General features: G+C 40.0%; 1 protein-coding gene across 7 annotated transcripts; it reads left to right on the top strand.

Annotated features, from left to right (window-relative positions):
* Positions 1 to 303: 303 nt before the first annotated feature.
* On the top strand, positions 304 to 17,596 carry LOC127801838 (AT-rich interactive domain-containing protein 2). 7 transcript variants are annotated; one of them, XM_052337285.1, is made up of 3 exons: positions 304 to 429; positions 777 to 1,742; positions 15,751 to 17,591. In XM_052337285.1, the coding sequence occupies exons 2-3, from the start codon at positions 783 to 785 to the stop codon at positions 16,600 to 16,602; spliced, it is 1,812 nt and encodes a 603-aa protein (XP_052193245.1). In that variant the 5' UTR covers positions 304 to 429; positions 777 to 782; the 3' UTR covers positions 16,603 to 17,591. The 7 variants fall into 7 exon arrangements, with proteins under 7 accessions (XP_052193245.1, XP_052193249.1, XP_052193247.1 ...); XM_052337289.1 differs by having other exon boundaries at positions 305 to 429; positions 790 to 1,742; XM_052337287.1 differs by having other exon boundaries at positions 314 to 429; positions 772 to 1,742; positions 15,751 to 17,593.
* The last annotated feature ends 1,114 nt before the right edge of the window (positions 17,597 to 18,710 follow it).

Raw genomic sequence — 18,710 nt, 5'->3', positions numbered from 1 at the left:
ATTTTCAAAAAAAATTCAGACCACATTTTCCCCATGCATTTTAGTTTGATCAAATTTGACAAAAAGTTCATAAATTTCTTCTAATTTGTTAACTATAAAATTAAGTGGAAGGATCATCTGATCATGTCATTAAGTGGTCTGCCAAAACCCTAAATCCATACTTTGCTGTCCCCAAACAAGTTTTCCCAAACTCAACAAATCATAAACCCATGACCAAGTTACTCAACACACTAGTTAATCAACCACGGTTAACTAGTGATTGATTCCAACTATAAATAAAGGGTCCTGTCCACCCTGCCAAAAAACCCTAATGTATGCACCCAAATTTTCTATCCCAATGGACCTTCGCAACCTCTCTTTATTGTTCTTGACATAGAAAATAGGGGCGAGAAAACAGGGCAAAACGAGGAAAGGACGACAAAAATGCCGGTACGACTTCCCTCCCTTAGACTTCCAGTCTTTGGGCTCTCCTCCATTTTATTTGAAGTGAAGGGTCAGTATCTGTGGAAAATTTGACAAACACCCTCTATTTCCTTCTTCCCTATTTTCACGGCGGGACCTCAATGGTTTGAAGCCCTAGATCAGTGTTCCCGCCAAAAAAACCCATCTCTATTCCAATCGGAATATATAGTACAAGTATATGTACATGTATATTGTTCTTTTTCTCCTTGTATGTCTTTCTTAATCCAGTGTTTTGTTTCTTATTGTTAATGCTTTCCTTTTCCTTTTTCCCTTTCGTTTTTTGTGTTTTTTTGGGTGTTCTGTTGAAAGAGCAGTGATCCATGGCAGGGTGTGGGAAGACAGCTGATCGGTCTGCCTTGGATTGCTTCAAAACCCTTCTTAAGCTTGAAACAGACGAGTTCTGGTGCGATTTTGAAGTGTGTTTGAAGGGTTCTGTTGATGGTGCCGAAGAAGACAAGGCCCGGTGCTTGTTTGATCTGTTTCTGCGTGTATCTCTCAAGGAGGCCTGTGGGTGTGAGCTTTTTCGGCCTTTACCACCAATGCTTGGGAATGGGCGATCGGTCGATTTGTTCAAGCTCTTCTTGGTTGTGAGAAAGAACGGTGGGTATGAGGCGGTCTCCAAGAATGGTTTGTGGGATTGTGTTGCCAAGGACTCTGGATATGATCCCGGTCTGGGGTCGGCTGTTAAATTAGTTTACGTCAAGTATTTGGATACGTTGGAAAGATGGTTAAAAAGTATTCTTAAAGATAAAGACTCAAAAGAAGTTTTAAAGAATAGTGGTGCTTATTCCAGTGGTTGTCTAATGGACATAGAGACAGAGTTCAAAAGTGTTTCAACTAATATTACAGATCAGAGTAAGGATGATGGGGAATACCCATGTTTGGATGTGGAAAAGAGTAACTTGAGTTACAAGGATGTTGGAAAACTGAACTGTAAAAATGAAGTTTGGAGTTCGGGGGAGTCAGATGATGGCAGAAAAAGTGTTGAGGCAAAGAAAAGGCACCAAAATGAAGGGGATGCAACTTCTGGTTCCACTGTTCTTGAGGAGGATATTTCTTGCAGGAAGAGAAAGCGGGATTGTCATCAGAGGATGTTGGATTGGATTGTTGAGATTGCGAAGAATCCTTGTGATCCAGAAGTTGGGTCCTTACCAGAAAGGTCCAAGTGGAAATGCTATGGGAGCGAGCAACAATGGAAGCAGGTCTTGTTGGCTCGAGAGGCCATGACTATCAAAAGAGATGGCATTATAAGTGCTGACGTATCACGTTCAGATTGGCTGGTATGTCATAGAAACTCTAGACTTTTGCAAGAACATGTCGCTGAGGATGAATTTTATGCAATTTCAAGCAGGATCTTGCCTTTTTTTTTTTTTTAGTTCACTGTTCATCACCACCTATAAATAGTTAATGGGTCTTAGGCTGCAACCAAAGATAACATACTGCACTGCAGGGTGTTTTGCACTCCAATCCTCATTTGATGAATTTATCAGTTGACTGAACATGTTTGCAGTTTGCACTGTAGACCATTCACTTAGTTATAAATATAAAAAAAGGAGAGAAAACTACTCAATCTGTTTGCTGAAATTATACACTTCATTTTGTCTTGATGGTTGCTCTAACTTGATTCCAGGCTGCCAGTTTTTATTGTGGGTCATGGATTGCTTGTCTTCAATTAGGTAGAACACTCACGGTGATTCATTTGAAATTATTGCTTCTTTAGTTTATCTTTGAGGTAGTTTTCTTTTGCGTGGAAAAATGTTTTGTATAGTTTGGTTCTTGATTGCATAACTTTATGCTTATTAATTTTACAGTGGCTATTTTTTGAATCACGTTGAAATCGTATGGCCCTTTTTCTTTGTAATTTTTGGCTGAATTATATGCTTCATTTGCACCAAATTAATCTAAACAAAAGTGTTGGCTTGAGGTATTTGATCTTGATTTTGACCAAGCAGCATTTTCATAAGCTTTTAACTTTCGTTACTAATTGCCTTTTTTACTTTTGGTTTTTTGTTTTTGTGAAACTGTACCTCTTTAGGTTTTATTCATTATGGCATTTGTGTAAAGTCTTGTAGAAATCTCTCTTAGTTTTATTTTCTCTTGTTCCCCTTCATTCCCATCACCAATTTTCTTTTTGATTTGGGACTTTTTCTATATGACTCCTAGAACAACTTTTGATGTATCCATTTTATGGTTTGATCTCTTATGTCACTTTTTTCTTGAAAATGTTTTTCTTTTCACCTTTAAGTCTCACCATATAATTCTTGGGCTTTGTTTTGTGTCACTTTTCTCCATTTTTTGATATTGATACCAATGACCAAAAGTCTATGTTGAGTGGTTAGACATTTTTCTAGTATAGTTTTGCAATTCTTATTAAGTGGTCCTCTTGTCTCATAAGAAAGTAATCCATTTGGCTGATTGGTTTGCCATTTTTATACGTGATCAAATGTTCATCTTGTCTTTTAAATGTAACGTTGGCTAAGGTGCATATGTTGTGGCAAAATTTAAAATGTTGTACTCGTTATTTCTTTCTCCAAATTTATAACCTCCACGTAAATCTCTATTTACCCTTTCCTTTGTCTACGCACATGACCATTTAGGTCACCTCCTATAATGATGTTCTTTCCTCTAGATATTCCTTGAACCAATCCCTCAAAGTCTAACCAAAATTTTGTTGTTATCTCCTCTCCCAATCCAACTTAAGGTGCACATGTACTAACAATATTCATAGTTTCTTCGCCTAGCACCACTATAGTGTCACGGGAACGATTGTATATGGGGGGCTCAATTGTAATTAGCCAACTGTTAGTTGATTGTTAAAATAAGCGGGAATGTCGGTTAGACAGTTAGACCTAAAGTTGAATTCAAATTTTTGTATTTGGGCTAGCGGCCCTTGGCGTGCCTAGGGGTGAGTTGGATTAGCATATAAACCGCTAATGCTACTCTCCGAGTTATCTTGAGAATTATCAATACACAAATTCTCTCTCCCACCAATTCTCTCTCTCCCTCTCTCGCATTCTCTTTCCCCCCCTCAATTCTTTCTCTATTTCCCCCTCAATTTTCCCTAATTCTTCTCAGATCAAGGAGAATTATCCCATTTCAGAATTTGATTATGACATTCTGGTATTAGAGCAAGTTCTTGGGTCGCGATCTTGCCAGAATTCACCTTGGATGATGGTACGTGTATGAAGCAAATGGAAGCTCAGCTACAACAAGCTACCTCTGAAGTGTCGACATGTAGATTTGGATGGGTAGTATGGAGTTGTCCATGGAGGCAATGGTGGAAAGAAATTGAAGGAGCCATGGATTGCTGGAGGGAGGTGAACTGGGGGCAACACAACCAACTGTGCGATTAGATGCAAATGTTCATCTGCATGGTCATGAGTCAAAACCAGGTGAGAGTCTCGTCGGACTTACCTCCCAGAGAGAGGTTGGACCCCATCTTACCTGGCCATATTCTGACTTCTTGAGTCAAGGACGCCTCTGAATTTGGGCCCTGATTTAGCGATGGTAGAGGAGAATTACATGGAGAGGCGGTAGGGAAATCAGGTTGCTTCCCATCCGCCTAGATTTCCAACTCCTAAATTGGAAATACCAATGTTTGATGGAATGGACCCGAGGTGGTGGGTGCGTAGGTGCGAAAGGATGTTCAGCTTCTATGGGGTGTCAGAACAACAATGTGTGACTTTTGTAGCTACTTACCTAAACAACGTAGGCGATGCATGATTTCAGGGATGGATCGGGACTAAGGAGGGCTGCCAATGGGCGGAATTTGTGGAGGATCTTTGCGAGAGGTTTGGGGACAGGAATATGTTGAACATGGTTGAGGAGTTCAACAAGGTCTTATAGGAGGGGATAGTGCAGGCTTTCCAACTGAAATTCATAGAACTCAAGTCCCTTATGCTCATTCTGTACCCCCACCTGATTGAGGGATACTTCGTATCCAGTTTTGTGAATGGGTTAGGTGAAGAATTGGGCCCATTGTCAAGCTGTAGCAGCCTAGAACGGTTAAACAAGCTGTGGAGTGTGCAAGGTTGCGGGAGTTGACGGTAGAGGCGTTGATGAGGAAACAAATGGGGTAGATAAGGGCCTTGAATGTGGGAATGGCCCAGATGGGAAGCAGAAGGATAGGGAGAGAAGGAGGTAAGATGATCCAAAGGAGCACAGGCGGGGAACAATCCTCTGCCTTAGTCCCCGTGCCCCTAAATAGCAGGAGGTTTGCTGAATAGAGGAGGAAAGTAGGGCTCTACTTTCGTTGTGGGTATCGATACACCCCCAGACATCAGTGTAGGAGGTAGCTCCTACTGATAGAAGGGGATGAGGAGAACAAGATGAAGGAGAGCTTCCCCAAAGGGGTGAAGAAGGGGAAAAAAATGTAGAGATATCCCTCTATGCCCTCAGAGGACTTGCTAACAACAGATCATATGAGTGGAAGGGAAAGCCGAGGATCACCGGCTAATGGTCTTAATTGATAGTGGAAGCACACGTAGCTTCCTTGATGAAGGAACAACCAAGAGGTTGAAGTGTGAATTGACAGGGACTCACCCTTTGTCAACAATAGTAGCAAACGACAACAAGGTGATGTGCCAATCTGCATTTGAAGGGTTCTATTGGGAGATGCATGGGGAGCCATTTGAAGTTGACTTAAGATTGCTAAAGTTAGGGGGTTGTGATATAGTCTTAGGAGTGGACTGGATGAAAGGTGAGAGCCTTATCAAGTTTGACTTCAATACAATGGAAGTCACATTGAGAAGGATGATAGGAGAATGACCCTTTTAGGGAGTCTTGAAATGGCAATTTGCAAGATAATAATTGGGAGGAGGCTACAGAAAATTCTGTCACAACTCCAATGTGACAATGAGATCAACCTTGTAATTTGGTGTGAATTAGAGAGTGCAGTAGGGATTATGAAGAAGAAGAAGAAGAAGAAGAAGAAAGTAAAGAGAGATTGTAATTAGAGGGAGAGAAGAGAAAACAAAAAGGGAGAGATGAAAGTAGAGAGAAAAGATAGGATTTCTTCTAGATTTTTGCCTTCTCTACAAGCAGAATCTAGAGGATATTTGTACCTCTAGCTTGGGTGTTGCCATAACAGATCCCCATCCCAATAACAAACTATTTTGTCTTTTTCTAGGCCTCTTTACACATGGCCTTCCCTATAAAATATCTCTAACAACCCCTCCTTTAGCTGGAATATCCAAACCAACACAAACACATAAAGTAAATAAAGACATAATAACATAACATAAAAGAAATGAATAAGAAGACAAACGAAAATTGTAAATGGGGCTGCCAATGTCGTGCCAAGATCTTCGTGTGTGACAAATTCTGAAGTCTAAATGGACCTAAGTAGACCAACTATTCTCAATTGAGGTAGTGGAACAAGGGGAAGGTGATGTAGAGCAGGAGGAAGCAAGGAATGCCACCCAATCACACCCATGGTAGGTACACGAAATAGACTCCCTTAATAAACTATTGCTTGAATTTAAGGACCTTTTTGAAGAGCCCCAATCACTGCCACCCCACAGATGTTTTGATCATTCTATTGTTTTAAAACCAAACATGGAACCTATCAATATTCAAGCCTATAGATACCCCTCTAAGCAGAAAAATAGAGATTGAGAACTTGATCAAAGATATGTTGGCAAGGTCAATTGTTCGACCAAGTCAAAGCGCTTACTCCTCACCCATACTATTAGTCAAGAAAAAAGATGGGAGCTAGCATTTCTACATAGATTATCGCCAGCTCAATTCCCAAACCGTAAAAAATAAATTTCCTATCCCTGTAATCGAAGACCTTCTTGATGAGCTGAAACATGCCAAGGTATTCACCAAATTGTACCTGAGATTAGGGTATCATCAGATTTGGATGAACCTTGATGATGTCCCCAAAATAGCTTTCTCTATTCATCAAGGGCATTACGAATTTTTGGTAATACCCTTCGGCTTAACTAATGCCCTTGCCACATTTCAGGTCTTAATGAATCACATCTTTGAACCCTACCTCCGTAAATTTGTGTTAGTCTATTTTGATGACATTCTTATCTGTTCTTCATTCTCACAACACCTAAACCACTTAAAAAATGCTCTTGAGGTCCTGAGATTCAATTATCTGTTTATTAAGAAGTCCGAGTGTTCTTTTTCCCAACCAAGGGTGGAATATTTGGGACATGTCATATCCAGTGTAAGAGTTAGCACTGATCCCAAAAAGGTGACTATAATGTTGTCATGGCTGAGGCCTACATTAGTAAAGGTCCTGAGGGGCTTCTTAGGCTTAACAGGCTATTACAAGATTTGTGAGGGACTATGGGGTGATTAGTAAGCCCCTCACCAATTTATTGAAGAAGGAAGGGTTCCGATGGGATGAGAAGGCATGAGAGGCCTTTGGGAGGCTCAAGAAGGCAATGAGTGAAATCCCTACCTTGGGACTCCCTAACTTATCCAAGCCTTTCACTCTGGAGACAAACGCTAGCAGCACTGGGGTAGGAGCAGTGTTATCCCAAGAGGGGAGACCCTTGGCCTTCATTAGCCAAGCTTTGAGCCCTAAGCATCAGGGACTCAGTGTCTATGATAAGGAGTTGATGGCGGTATTAATTGCAGTAGACAAATGGCGTCACTACTTGGAGAGGGGATAATTCATCATTAGAACAGACCATGAGAGCCTCAAATTTCTCTTGCAACAGAGGCTATACACTCATCTCTAGAAGAAAGGGATGGCCAGATTAATGGGGTTGGACTACATAATCCAATATCGAAAGGGAAAGGAGAACAAGGTAGCTGATGCATTGTCAAGATGCATAGAAGAAGCAATAGTGACCTCCATCACTAGTATTAGGAGGTTAGTGCCAAGTATGAACGGGGTGATTGGGCTAAGGGAATAATGGAGTAGCTCACTCTAGATCCTACCTTAAGACTCGGGTACACTTTGGAAAATGGAGTACCGAGGCAACAGGGAAGGCTGGTAGTGGGAGACTAGGAGGAGCTAAAGGGCAAGATTTTGGAGATGCTACATGGTTCTCCACTTGGGGGCCATTCCAGGGTGTAGGGCACTTATCAGAGGGCAAGACAGATGTTCTTTTGGCCTAAATTGAAGAAGTATGTAATGGAGTTTGTGTTGAAGTGTGAATACATGCAGGAGATGCAAGCATGAAACAGTAGTCGCACCTAGGCTACTCCAACCACTCCCCATCCCCACTCAAGCTTAGACCAATATATCTATGGACTTTGTGGAGGGATTACCAAAGTTCGAAGGCCGGGATTACATCTTAGTGGTAGTTGATAGATTCACTAAATTTTCCCATTTCGTTGGCCTAACTGACCCCTTCACAGCTCAAGAGGTGGTCTGCCTCTTCCTAGACAGAGTGGTCCAGCTACACGACATTCCTTAATCCATAGTCTCGAATAGGGATAAGGTCTTTACCAGTCTCTTTTAGAGAGAGTTGTTCAAGAGCTTTGGGAGCTAAGCTGCACATGTCCTCAACATATTACCCAGAATCAGATGGCCAGCTAGATTGAGAGGGTGAACCAATGCTTGGAGACGTACTTGAGGTGCCTATGTTTCCTACGGCCTAAGGGGTGGCATCGTTGTTTGTCCTTGGCCTAGTGGTGGTACAATTCTTGCTACCCAGTGCCATCAAAATGACTCCTTTCGAGGCCTTATACTAGTATAACCCCCACTACTACCGGCCATAGTAAGGGAAGTGATGGTGGAGACAATGGACTCCTACTTGCAACAAAGCAACAAGTGCTACGGTGTTGTAGAAGGAATTAGCCAACGCTCAAAACCGCACCAAGCAGTTTGCTGATCGAAGGAGGAGTGATTGAGAATTTGAAATAGGGGATAGGGTCTATGTCATGCTAAGAAAGGCCCACCTGCAGACCTTGGCTTCAGGCCAACACCCCAAATTGAGTCCGAAGTACCTTGGCCCTTACCCAATTGTGGAACGGATAGGCAAGGTAGCGTACAAGCTTCAGCTACCCTCGGAGTCCTAGGTACACTTATGTTCCATGTTTCTCTATTGAAGAGGTCTGCAAGAGCTCATGCAGCCAGCACAACCCTACTAATCCTACTATTGGATCCTATAGAGGCTTCAAAGCTTGTGGCTATTGTGGATAGGCACATCATACATTGACACGGGCCCTTTAATGCAAGTCTTGGTTTGGTGGTCCAATCTCCATTCGGAGAATAACATTTGAGAGTACCTCCCCAACTTACTCAAGCAGTTTCCCAAGGTGGCTGGCTTACTATGAACTTCTTGAGGATATGGGGGGCTCAATTATAATTAGCCAACTGTTAGTTGATTGTTAGAATAAGCAGGAATGTTAGTTAGGCAATTAGACCTAAAGTTGAATTCAAATATTTGTATTTGGGCAAGTGGCATGGGAAATGGGTCGGACGGCCCATGGGCCGGCCCGCCTCATAGCTCGGCCGGGCTTGGCCAGTTACTGTAGCAAACGGGCCGGGCCAGCCCACCTAGCAAAATGAGGGCCGTGCCAGGCCAGCAATATGTGGCCCGTGGCCCGGCTTGGCCTGGCCCACCAAAATGGCCCGTGGGCCGGCCCACCAACTGGCCCACTAAAATGGCCCATCCTGGCCCACCAAAAAATAAAAAAATATTTAAAAAATTATGTTTGTAATTAATAATTATAAACATAATAATTAAAAATTATGTTTCTTGTAGACATAATTTTATTGTAATCTTTGTAAACATAATTATGTTTGTAAACATAATTTTAGTGTAATGTTTGTAAACATAATGTTTACTGTAACATCATCAAAATTATAAGTAAACATTAATAAACATATTTTAAAAAATATTAGTTACATTTGGGAAAAAATAAAAAAAATATTTAAAAAATTATATTTAAAAAAATTAAAAATAAATGGCTCACGGGCCGACCCAGATAGCCAGGCCCACGGGCCGGCCCATAGCCCGACCTGGCCCACTTTGGCCCATTTATTAAGGGCCACAGGGTTGTGCCGAGCCTAAGTTTCTATTTCCTTGGCTCGGCCTGGCCCGACCCGTCTCCCTCATGGGCCAAATTTGGGGCCCACCAAATGGGTGGGCCAAGCAGGATGCGGGTCGGGCTGGCCCGGCCTACCCATTTCCCATCTCTACCTAAGGGTGAGCTGGATGAGTATATAAACCACTGATGCCACTTTTTTTGGTTATCTTGAGAATTATCAATACACAAATTCTCTCTCTCGCCAATTCTCTCTCTCATTCTCTTTTTCCCCCTCAATTCTTTCTCTATTTCCCCTCAATTTCCCCTAATTCTTCTCGGATCAAGGAGAATTATCCCGTCAGAATTCGATTCTGACATATAGGTACAATAATTCTATCATCTATTCTCATCTCATTCACTACATCATCCTTTAAAGTCTTATCCATAATAACCCCTACACAATTCTTTTCTCAATCCTTTCCTAAGTACGAAAGTTTATATTTCGTCATATTTTAGCCTTCTCTCCAACTCATCTCATCTCTTGGAGGGCACATAACATCAATTTTTCTCCTATTAATCACATCAACCACTTCCATTTTTCCTGTCAAAGTCCCAATGTTCCATGATCCAATCTTTAATCTATGATCTTCGACTAGCTTACTTTGCTTGCATTCATCCATGAAAATGGAAGAACCTTGCTAATTTAACACTACATTTGAGCATTGATGCAGTGGATCTAGATCATTTTTCACTTGTGAGCAGTGTAGCATATTGCTATGAAGGATTAGGCTCCAATAATTTTTCACTTGTTTGGAATTTAGACATTTGATCTTAAGAGTTTTACACTAGTTGTCAACTTCCTAAGTTTACCCACTTTATTTGGGCTGGGGACCAATAATAGATAACAACTCACATGTAAGGTTTATGGCAGATAGTCATGATAATTAAGAAAAGGCTAAATTGCACCCATACCTCTTATGGGTTGGGTCATTTAGATGGAGATCTTTTGTGGTTAAGAAATACTTCTGAAGGTCCTTGTGGTTTATATGTTTTGTTCGAACACTCTTTCTGTTACAAACGACATTAATTAACCTTAATTAAACTAAACTAAGTTATATTAAATTAAAATCAACAAAATAAAACATAAATAAAAAATAACAAAAATCTGCCAGCAATGAACAATCCCTGGAGTCAACTCTAGTGAAACCCTTCATCACAAATGATGGAACCCATCATTATGGGTTCCATCGTTTTTGGCAATGGTGGGCCAGAGATGATGGGATCTATCACAGGAATCAATTTCCAGAATTGTTTCTGGCCATGGTTCCATATCTGAAACCACAAAGAAGAAGTAGGAGGAGGAGGAAATTTGGGGACAAGGTCCGATTTGGCCGTTAATGGGGTTTGATTCTTTGCAAATCATGAAGAAGAAGAACACAAAAGGCTCGATTGGGCCATTAATGGGATTTGATTCTTTACAAATCACAAAGAAGACAAAGTAGCAACAAATTTGTAGTCGCCAGTGGAACAAGAATAGGGTTTGATCTTTTATCCTATATGGGGTTTAATTCTCCTCCTATTTCTTCTTCTTCCTTTCCTTCTCCTCTCTCTGGTTAAATTCTTTTCGGCAAAATCCAACAAAACCCTTCATCAGAAATGATGGCTCTGGACCCATGAGTTTCCAATGATGGTTCATCATTGGCATCTTTTTTTTTTTTAATTTTTTATGTTTATTTTTGTTAAGTTTAATTTAATATGATCTAATTATAATTAATTAACTTAGTTTAGTTTAATTAGGGTTAATTTAGCTTTGTTTATAAAGGAAGGGCTGTCTGAGCAAAAAATATAAACTACAAGGACCCTGAGAAGCATTCCTTAGCCACATGGGGTCTCTATGCAAATGACCCAAACCGCAAGGGGTCTGGGTGCAATTTGCCATAAAAAAATTTAGATATGACAATTCAAAAAATATAAACTTTGTGCTAAAATATTTTGTTAATGACAAAAAATGCACAAAATAGTGTAGTTGATTTTTGAAGAGAATGAAATAGTTGACAATTGAAATATTCAGCAAAAATGAGAATGGATAGTCAATTTAGACAGTGATAGAGTGATTTGAAAGAATCATAAAATTGACGCTATGATTGAGAAATCATAGAACTGAGACTATAATTTGTAAAGAGCTTAGAGAGACTTGAGAGAGAGAGAGAGAGAGAGAGAGAGAGAGAGATTTAAAGGTTTTTTCAAATGAGGGGACATATCCTCAATTTATTACGATACAAAATTTGACTGCTTGAGCTGGAAGGGGAGGGGGGGGGGGGGGGGGGGTTAGCCTTGCAAGTTGCAGCATTCCTTCCATGCCCAGGCATGGTAGGAACCTTCCATGTTGGGTTAGGTCAAGGGCCCCATCTTGGGATTGTTCACCATGGATTGTGCTGATTGGGCAGTTTAACACCTCTACTTGTAACAGTTTGTCGTAGGGAAGTTCCTACAACAACCGTGTAATGGGTTTACTGTGGGCCTGCAACATGAATATATATAATTTTATATATATCTGTTGCCAGTGATATTTATATACTATATGTAATTTTGAAATGGAACTTTCCCTATGATTTTTGTGCCATTTTATTATTTTAGGAATATAAAATTTAAATTTTTTTTGGGTAAATTATCAAAAAAATCCTGAACTTTTGGTTTTGTTTCAGTCTTCTGATGAACTTTCAAAATTTTCAATGGTATTGTTAATCCTAGGGTCACTAGATCAGTTTTCTTAGACAAGAATTCAGTCACTCTTCACCCAAAATCAAAACCAAATAACAGAAATATAAACTGAAGTGCAAGAACAGAATTTAAATGAATGAAAACAGACGGGAAAGAATCAAACCACAAGAAGATACAAAGATTTATCTTGGTTCAGATTGCACTAGTTGCAACCCTACATCCAGCGTCCAAACCCCCACAGACCAGTCTTTCTTTATTGATTAAACCGATCAGTACAATAGCAACCCTTCTCTTTCTATATCCGAGTACAACAATTCCTCATTCCACAAGATTACAAAGCTACCTTTCCAGCCTTTCTCTCAGAATGAAACTACACTCAATAACAATAGAAATGAGAAGATGATTGATCACTCTCTTCCTTCTCTATCCCACCTGAATACAATCTTCTTGGAGATTACAAAGAACTTTTTTGAACACAAGTCTTTCCTCTCACATTGCACTTCGAACATAGAGAATGAGAATGAATTATATTACACACACACCCTATGCCCTTTATTTATAGAGTAGGCGGATATCCCAATGAAGACATAAACATATTTACAGTTTAACCCCCCCAACTATTACTAATTATAGATTGGGATATAAACTCCTATTTAATTTTTCATTGGCCCTCAAATGCACTGCTTTCACTGATCTTCTTATCCTATACTCGAGACAACTTTTTACAATTCTCCACCATTGTGTTGAGTATACTTCAACCTTCAGCCTTGGCCTTCCAATAGATGAACTTGACCTGCTCTCATCTGGACTACTGCACAACCTCATCACTCAAAAAACAACAACAAACATTAAGAATATCAAAACACTGCTGTAAATTTCAACAATGGAACACCTTGGATAATACTTGCACAACCTCATCACTCAAAAAACAACAACAAACATTAAGAATATCAAAACACTGCTGTAAATTTCAACAATGGAACACCTTGGATAATACTTCCAGCTGCATTACCAATACTTGCAACTCTTATTAGGATTGATCCTCCTCAAGGATTTCCCTAGCGAATAACTTTCCTAACATCAATATGATTGGTCCTTTCCATGGTGGGACTAAATCTAAGCCAAGTGGACTGCCCATTGGCTATTTCAACTTTCTCTACCTAGACATTTATTTAGGGTTTCAGCTATACAACCTAAAATACATAACTTTCCGTCTAAGTACGCTCCACCATAAACCAAATCCATACTTATTTCTCCAAAGGGTCCAAACTTTTACACAGCATCACAACAACAGTGCCACCTTACTTGGATTGGTCTTAACACTGCTAGACTTACTCCTAGTTCCCAAAACTGGCCTTTAGGCTTTGCCACTATCTTTCCTTCTTATGTTTGCTTCAAACTCAAAGGACTGTACGTCTCTCTTGTGCCTCTTCTATCTACCAGCCTATCAAGATATGCTTAGGTTTGGATAACCTAGGCTATCATAAGCTGTCAATTTCTATTCCATCCTCTATGCCTTAGAATTTCCAGCTTCTCCTCTATCCTACACTCTCAAACACTGACCTAAGTTCTCAGCTACATCTTGAGTCTTTCGTGGACAAATTCCAGTGAAGATGCCTTACATTTCACTAGGCATACCATTGAAATACTCACAGCTTCCTTATGCACTCCATTTTAATCCTTGGACTTATCCTAGAAGGATCAAATTTCTTATACCTTCACCTTGGGAATTACTATCATTCATAGAGAGACCTTCTAAGCAATCAACCTTGCTTTACCTTTCCCTCTAACCTCTAATCCCTTGGGCTACTCTATAAGATCAATTTTCCCTTAATTTTCACATGGATAATGGCTGTTAGTGATACCTATTTGACCTGAAATTAAGCCTTCATGTGTTGTTTTAACCAATGGCCATTTGTCTAGCATTTTTCTAGACTTTTCCCCATTTCCAGCACCTTCCTTAATTCACAAATAGTCACTCCACTCCTTTAACCTAAAGGGATCTATCACTTAAAATCTAAGTTTCATTTCTCCCCAAATTTTCATGGCTCCATGCCATTCATTTGGGCAAGAGTACATCTCTGTTACAACCCTCAGATAGAACTCACCCTCAAAAGCTAGCTGTTAAGGGAAGGGTGTCCAAGAGGTTATAAAGCTCATACCAGAAACCTGAACTTCCAATGTGGGACAAGTCTCATACCTTGCAGTGGATCATAACATACCACCACGCTCCGCAGCCCGACGCCCACGACGGCAGGCTATGCACTAGCCACTACGAGTCCTAGGCGAACACTGCAATGCTAGCGTCACCTTCGTCGCTGTTCGCTTGCACTGGGAACCATGGGGCGAGCTCTGATACTGCACATGTTGGTACTGCATCGCCCAACATTCTGTGCCATACCTTCCGAAGATATTTTGTTTCTTTCTAATCACGTCTTTGCCATATCTAAATTTCCCTACCTTAATAATACAAAGTACTCTATCAATAAACCTTAAATAGCTCAGCTATACACCAGAAATTTGATGGAAAACCTTCTGCATCTTATGATATATGACCCAATATAACAAAAGGTGGTCCCCTGACTCTTTGATTGGCAGTTCATGCACTAGTTTGCCATTATATTTATACAATTTCTTAGTAAGGCAGTTTAAAAAAGGGGTACTTTGAAGAAACTTTGGATCTCCAGTGAGCACTTAGAAGGAATGGGCAAATTTGGTTATTAAAATTGTGATCCAGATTGAAGGATTGCATGTTCCTATAATCTATTTCCATGGAATGGATCTAGATATATTGAAAAATGTTTGTGTGCATCTTACTTCAGCCTTGGACTAAAATATGTTCCTTTTTCTCTGTTTCTTTTAGCTTGTGGGCCTTGTGGCTCAAGGGTCCATCCCCTAAGTAGGGAAATGCTAGAGGTTTTTTTTTTTTGCTGCATGCTGCTGATGCTACAGGAGCAGCAACTGCAATTCGTTGGGATTCATTTGCTCACTTGTTCATACGTTCTTTCTTCGTATTTGTCTTCTTATTCTTCCTAGTCTTTGTTGCAGCTAATGCAGCAGTGGTTAACACTTTTCAAATTTCAAGTTTTAACTTCCAAACCCAAAGTTAAAAATATTATTTTCACATAAAAACTAAACAAGATTCAAGGTTTGGGTCTTGAGATGTGTGCATATTGCAGCGACTGCATGTGGGACTGGGCTAGACTTGGGTATCTTTTCCAGATGTTTGTTTAAAGGGGTTTCATTTTGACCCAAGGTCCTAAAGACTACATACAAGGTAACTTAGGCATTTCTTTACGAAATCATGTTGCATATGCTGAACTATTGGACAAGCTAGTCAGCGGGCTACAGATTGTTGACTTTTTTCTTTTAAGATTTTTCAACATTTTTGCGGATACTCCCACTCCCTTCCAAATGCATTTTTGAGATACCATGTAAACTATTTGGGGTGCTGATTTGTTCTATTATGGCCTTCACTAGTATTTTGGCATTTTTTTCTAGTTTCAACTTTAAAATGTGTTCAGTCTCTGCAATATCTTGTGCAGTCTTTCTGTTACTCAAATCACAAATAAACACAAATATCTCCACATCTATTCATTAAATAATGGATTTTTTAACTTCTCATAGAGAAACCAAAGGATGCATCCATCAGTGTATGATGATCATACTGGATCAGGGAGAGTAAGATGCAGTCAGAGGATATTTTTGGCAAAAGAGTCTCAAGCACTTTCTTCCAAAACAGGGGCATGTTCAGAGTTGTCCTCAGGCACTCAGAGTGATATAGAGGACCACTTTGACAGAGAATCTGAAACCTTTTCTGCAGGTACAATATTTGGCTTCTTAGGTAACAAACAAAACAAAAAACGAGTCCCAGTGGGTCCACTTTTTCAAGCAAATGTACCAGAATGGAGTGAGGAAATTTATGAAAGTGACCCCAGATGGTTAGGCTTGCAGGTCTGGCCACCAAAAAGTAAGGAGCACAACAGATATGTGATTGAAAGGGCTCGCATTGGGAGAGGAAGACAAGATTCATGTGGCTGCCGGCACCCAGGCTCAGTTGAATGTGTGAGATTCCATATTTCCAACAAAAGGATGCAAGTGAAGATTGAACTTGGCTCGGCCTTTCATTGTTGGAAGTTTGACATGATGGGTGAGGAAGTTGCTCTTTCATGGAAAAAAGAAGATGAACAAAGATTCAAGGAGATTGTTAGGTCAAATCCACCATCGATGGATAAGTGTTTCTGGGATGAACTTGTTAGATCTTTTCCTAGCAAAGCGAGGGAGGATCTAGTGAGCTATTTATTCAATGTCTTTATTCTACAGCGCAGGGCTCACCAGAATAGGTCTCCTCCATGTAACATTGACAGTGATGAAGAATCGGAATTTGGATCATTGATTAATGGCTTTAAGCATGATGGAGTTAAATCTTCAGGGTCCATCTTTTGTTCCCCAAAGAAGCCTCATTTGAATTTTAGATAATAGATTGCATTGGGTTTAGGGCTTTGCTGAGAAATTTTGAAGCGCTGCAGTTTTATTTGGTTTTGGATCAGCAATTTCAATCCTAGCACACCTTTTTGGAACCTAGCCTTTGGCTAATTTTGCTTTGTGAAGGGGATAGCATGCTAAAGATAGGGGATGCATATTGTGGTGGAAGGAGCTTAAGTATCGGGGTGTCACCCACTCCAGTTGAGCAACTGTTTTTGGTTCTTCATCTGGTTCTCAACATTACTTCTAGTTTTTGTCCATTAATCACTGTCCAATACAGGCATCATTACTTTTCATACCTAGTTATTCCTTCATTAAGTTGAAACAGAAATGGTGATCCCTAATCAAAAGCCTTGGATTGTTGGTTGGACAGATGAATTTATTATTGGATTTGAAGGTATACATGCTCCCTTCTGGTGTGCCGGAATTTGAAACATGGCATGGAGAATCGCTTTTTTTGCTTCAGTGTTTTGCATTTTGATCTCTCAACTCTACTGGCAATTTCTTCTTCTATGGGGTGAACAGAATGTTCAAAATTTTAGATTTATTGGATGTTAGGTTTTTGATTGGTCTGGTAAAATCTGCACTGATTCACTTGATCCAAACCCTGATACAGAAATGTGTTAATTATTAGTTTATAAGCAGAACTGATTGATCAACTTTCCTTTTGGACCGTTGGGATTTGAGTTTTGCTCTTCTTTTAATGGTAATGCCACAATTACCGCCATGTTCCTTGTTTTTATTTCCCTTTGCTGAAGCTGGCTTGGCTTGGCTGGGCTTTGCTTTTTGTGCAACGAATTTGGCTACATTACATAATGATTTTTCAAGGAAGAGCAGCAGCAGTAGCAGCAGGTGACACCAATCTGTCGAAAAGCTGAAAGTGCATATTTGTTTGAAGGGCTCTTATCTTCATTTGCTTGTTGGAGATTTTTACTTGAATCTCATTTTTGGGCCTCATAAATGGGAGGAAGACAATGTGACATTTATTTGTGCAGCTTATCCAACTAGCTCTTGGAGGCGTCCTGGCTCCATCGAAGTTAGTTTGTCCTAAATTTCTTCTTTTTTTTTTTTTCTCTAAATAAAAAATTCATAGAACAGGAAAAAATGCAAAAATGACTACAGTAAAAGTTGGGGCATACCCCGCATAGAAGAAGAAACAAAATGACGACAAACTAGCTAAGAACAAGAAATAATAAGCTGCATCAAAGTAGGCCTCAAATAGGTGAGGCAGAAACTAACATGAACCTTAAACATATTGAAACATTAAATATAGCTACAACATTCCCATAATGGGAAAAGACAGAAGACAATAGAGAAGCCCAGTGAGGAACAAGCGAAGCCAGAACCACCCATCAGCAAAACAACCTCCATTTTTTGAAGAAATATGATGCAGGAGAAAATTGTCAAGTGACAAGTGGAGAAAGGAAACTAGTCGGCCAGAAACCACCAAAAGACCCCAAAACTACCTTGGGGAAGGGAAAAATTGTCAATTTCAAGAACTTCCACCATCGTAAACAACCCCATTATACGATGAAATTTGAAGTAGAAGCAAATTGTTAAATTTTATGATATTAGGCCATTCGTTTCAATGGAAGAAGGAAAACTAGTCGGGCGAAGCTGCTAAAAAGTCATAGAACATGGCGGAGAGGGAATAGAGAAGTAGGGTAGAAAAATGGGGAGGAGAGGGGCAAAGAAGAGAGGGACAAGCCTCATAAGTTGATGGGGGTAAGAGGGGAGGATATACCCCAAAGAACTATATTGCCAGAGGATCTATAAACCAAATAGACTCGCAAACAATAGGATGAGTAGAATATGGTAACACAACATTCTTAAAAGCCAAAAAGAAATGAGCTAAATCAAACAAGAAGATGAGAGGCGTTTGAAATGGACAAAAGTTAAACCTTGCAATGTTCGTGGGAATTGCATAGAATGTAATCGGGTCCTAACAACATTTTGTATCTGGTAGACAAGCTGAGATGGAAAGTGCTCAAACTTACAAAAGCAACGATTATTGTGTTCATGTCAAATAAAATAGACAGTAGCTTGAAGGGTAAGCCTAGTCGTCACCGTCCACGAAGATTTGCCACGCCATCTATGAGCAA

The sequence above is a fragment of the Diospyros lotus genome, chromosome 5, assembly GCF_014633365.1.
Source record: "Diospyros lotus cultivar Yz01 chromosome 5, ASM1463336v1, whole genome shotgun sequence".
NCBI classification, from domain to species: domain Eukaryota; kingdom Viridiplantae; phylum Streptophyta; class Magnoliopsida; order Ericales; family Ebenaceae; genus Diospyros; species Diospyros lotus.
Note: the sequence above shows the minus strand (reverse complement) of the source record. Positions and strands in the feature narration are given on the sequence as shown.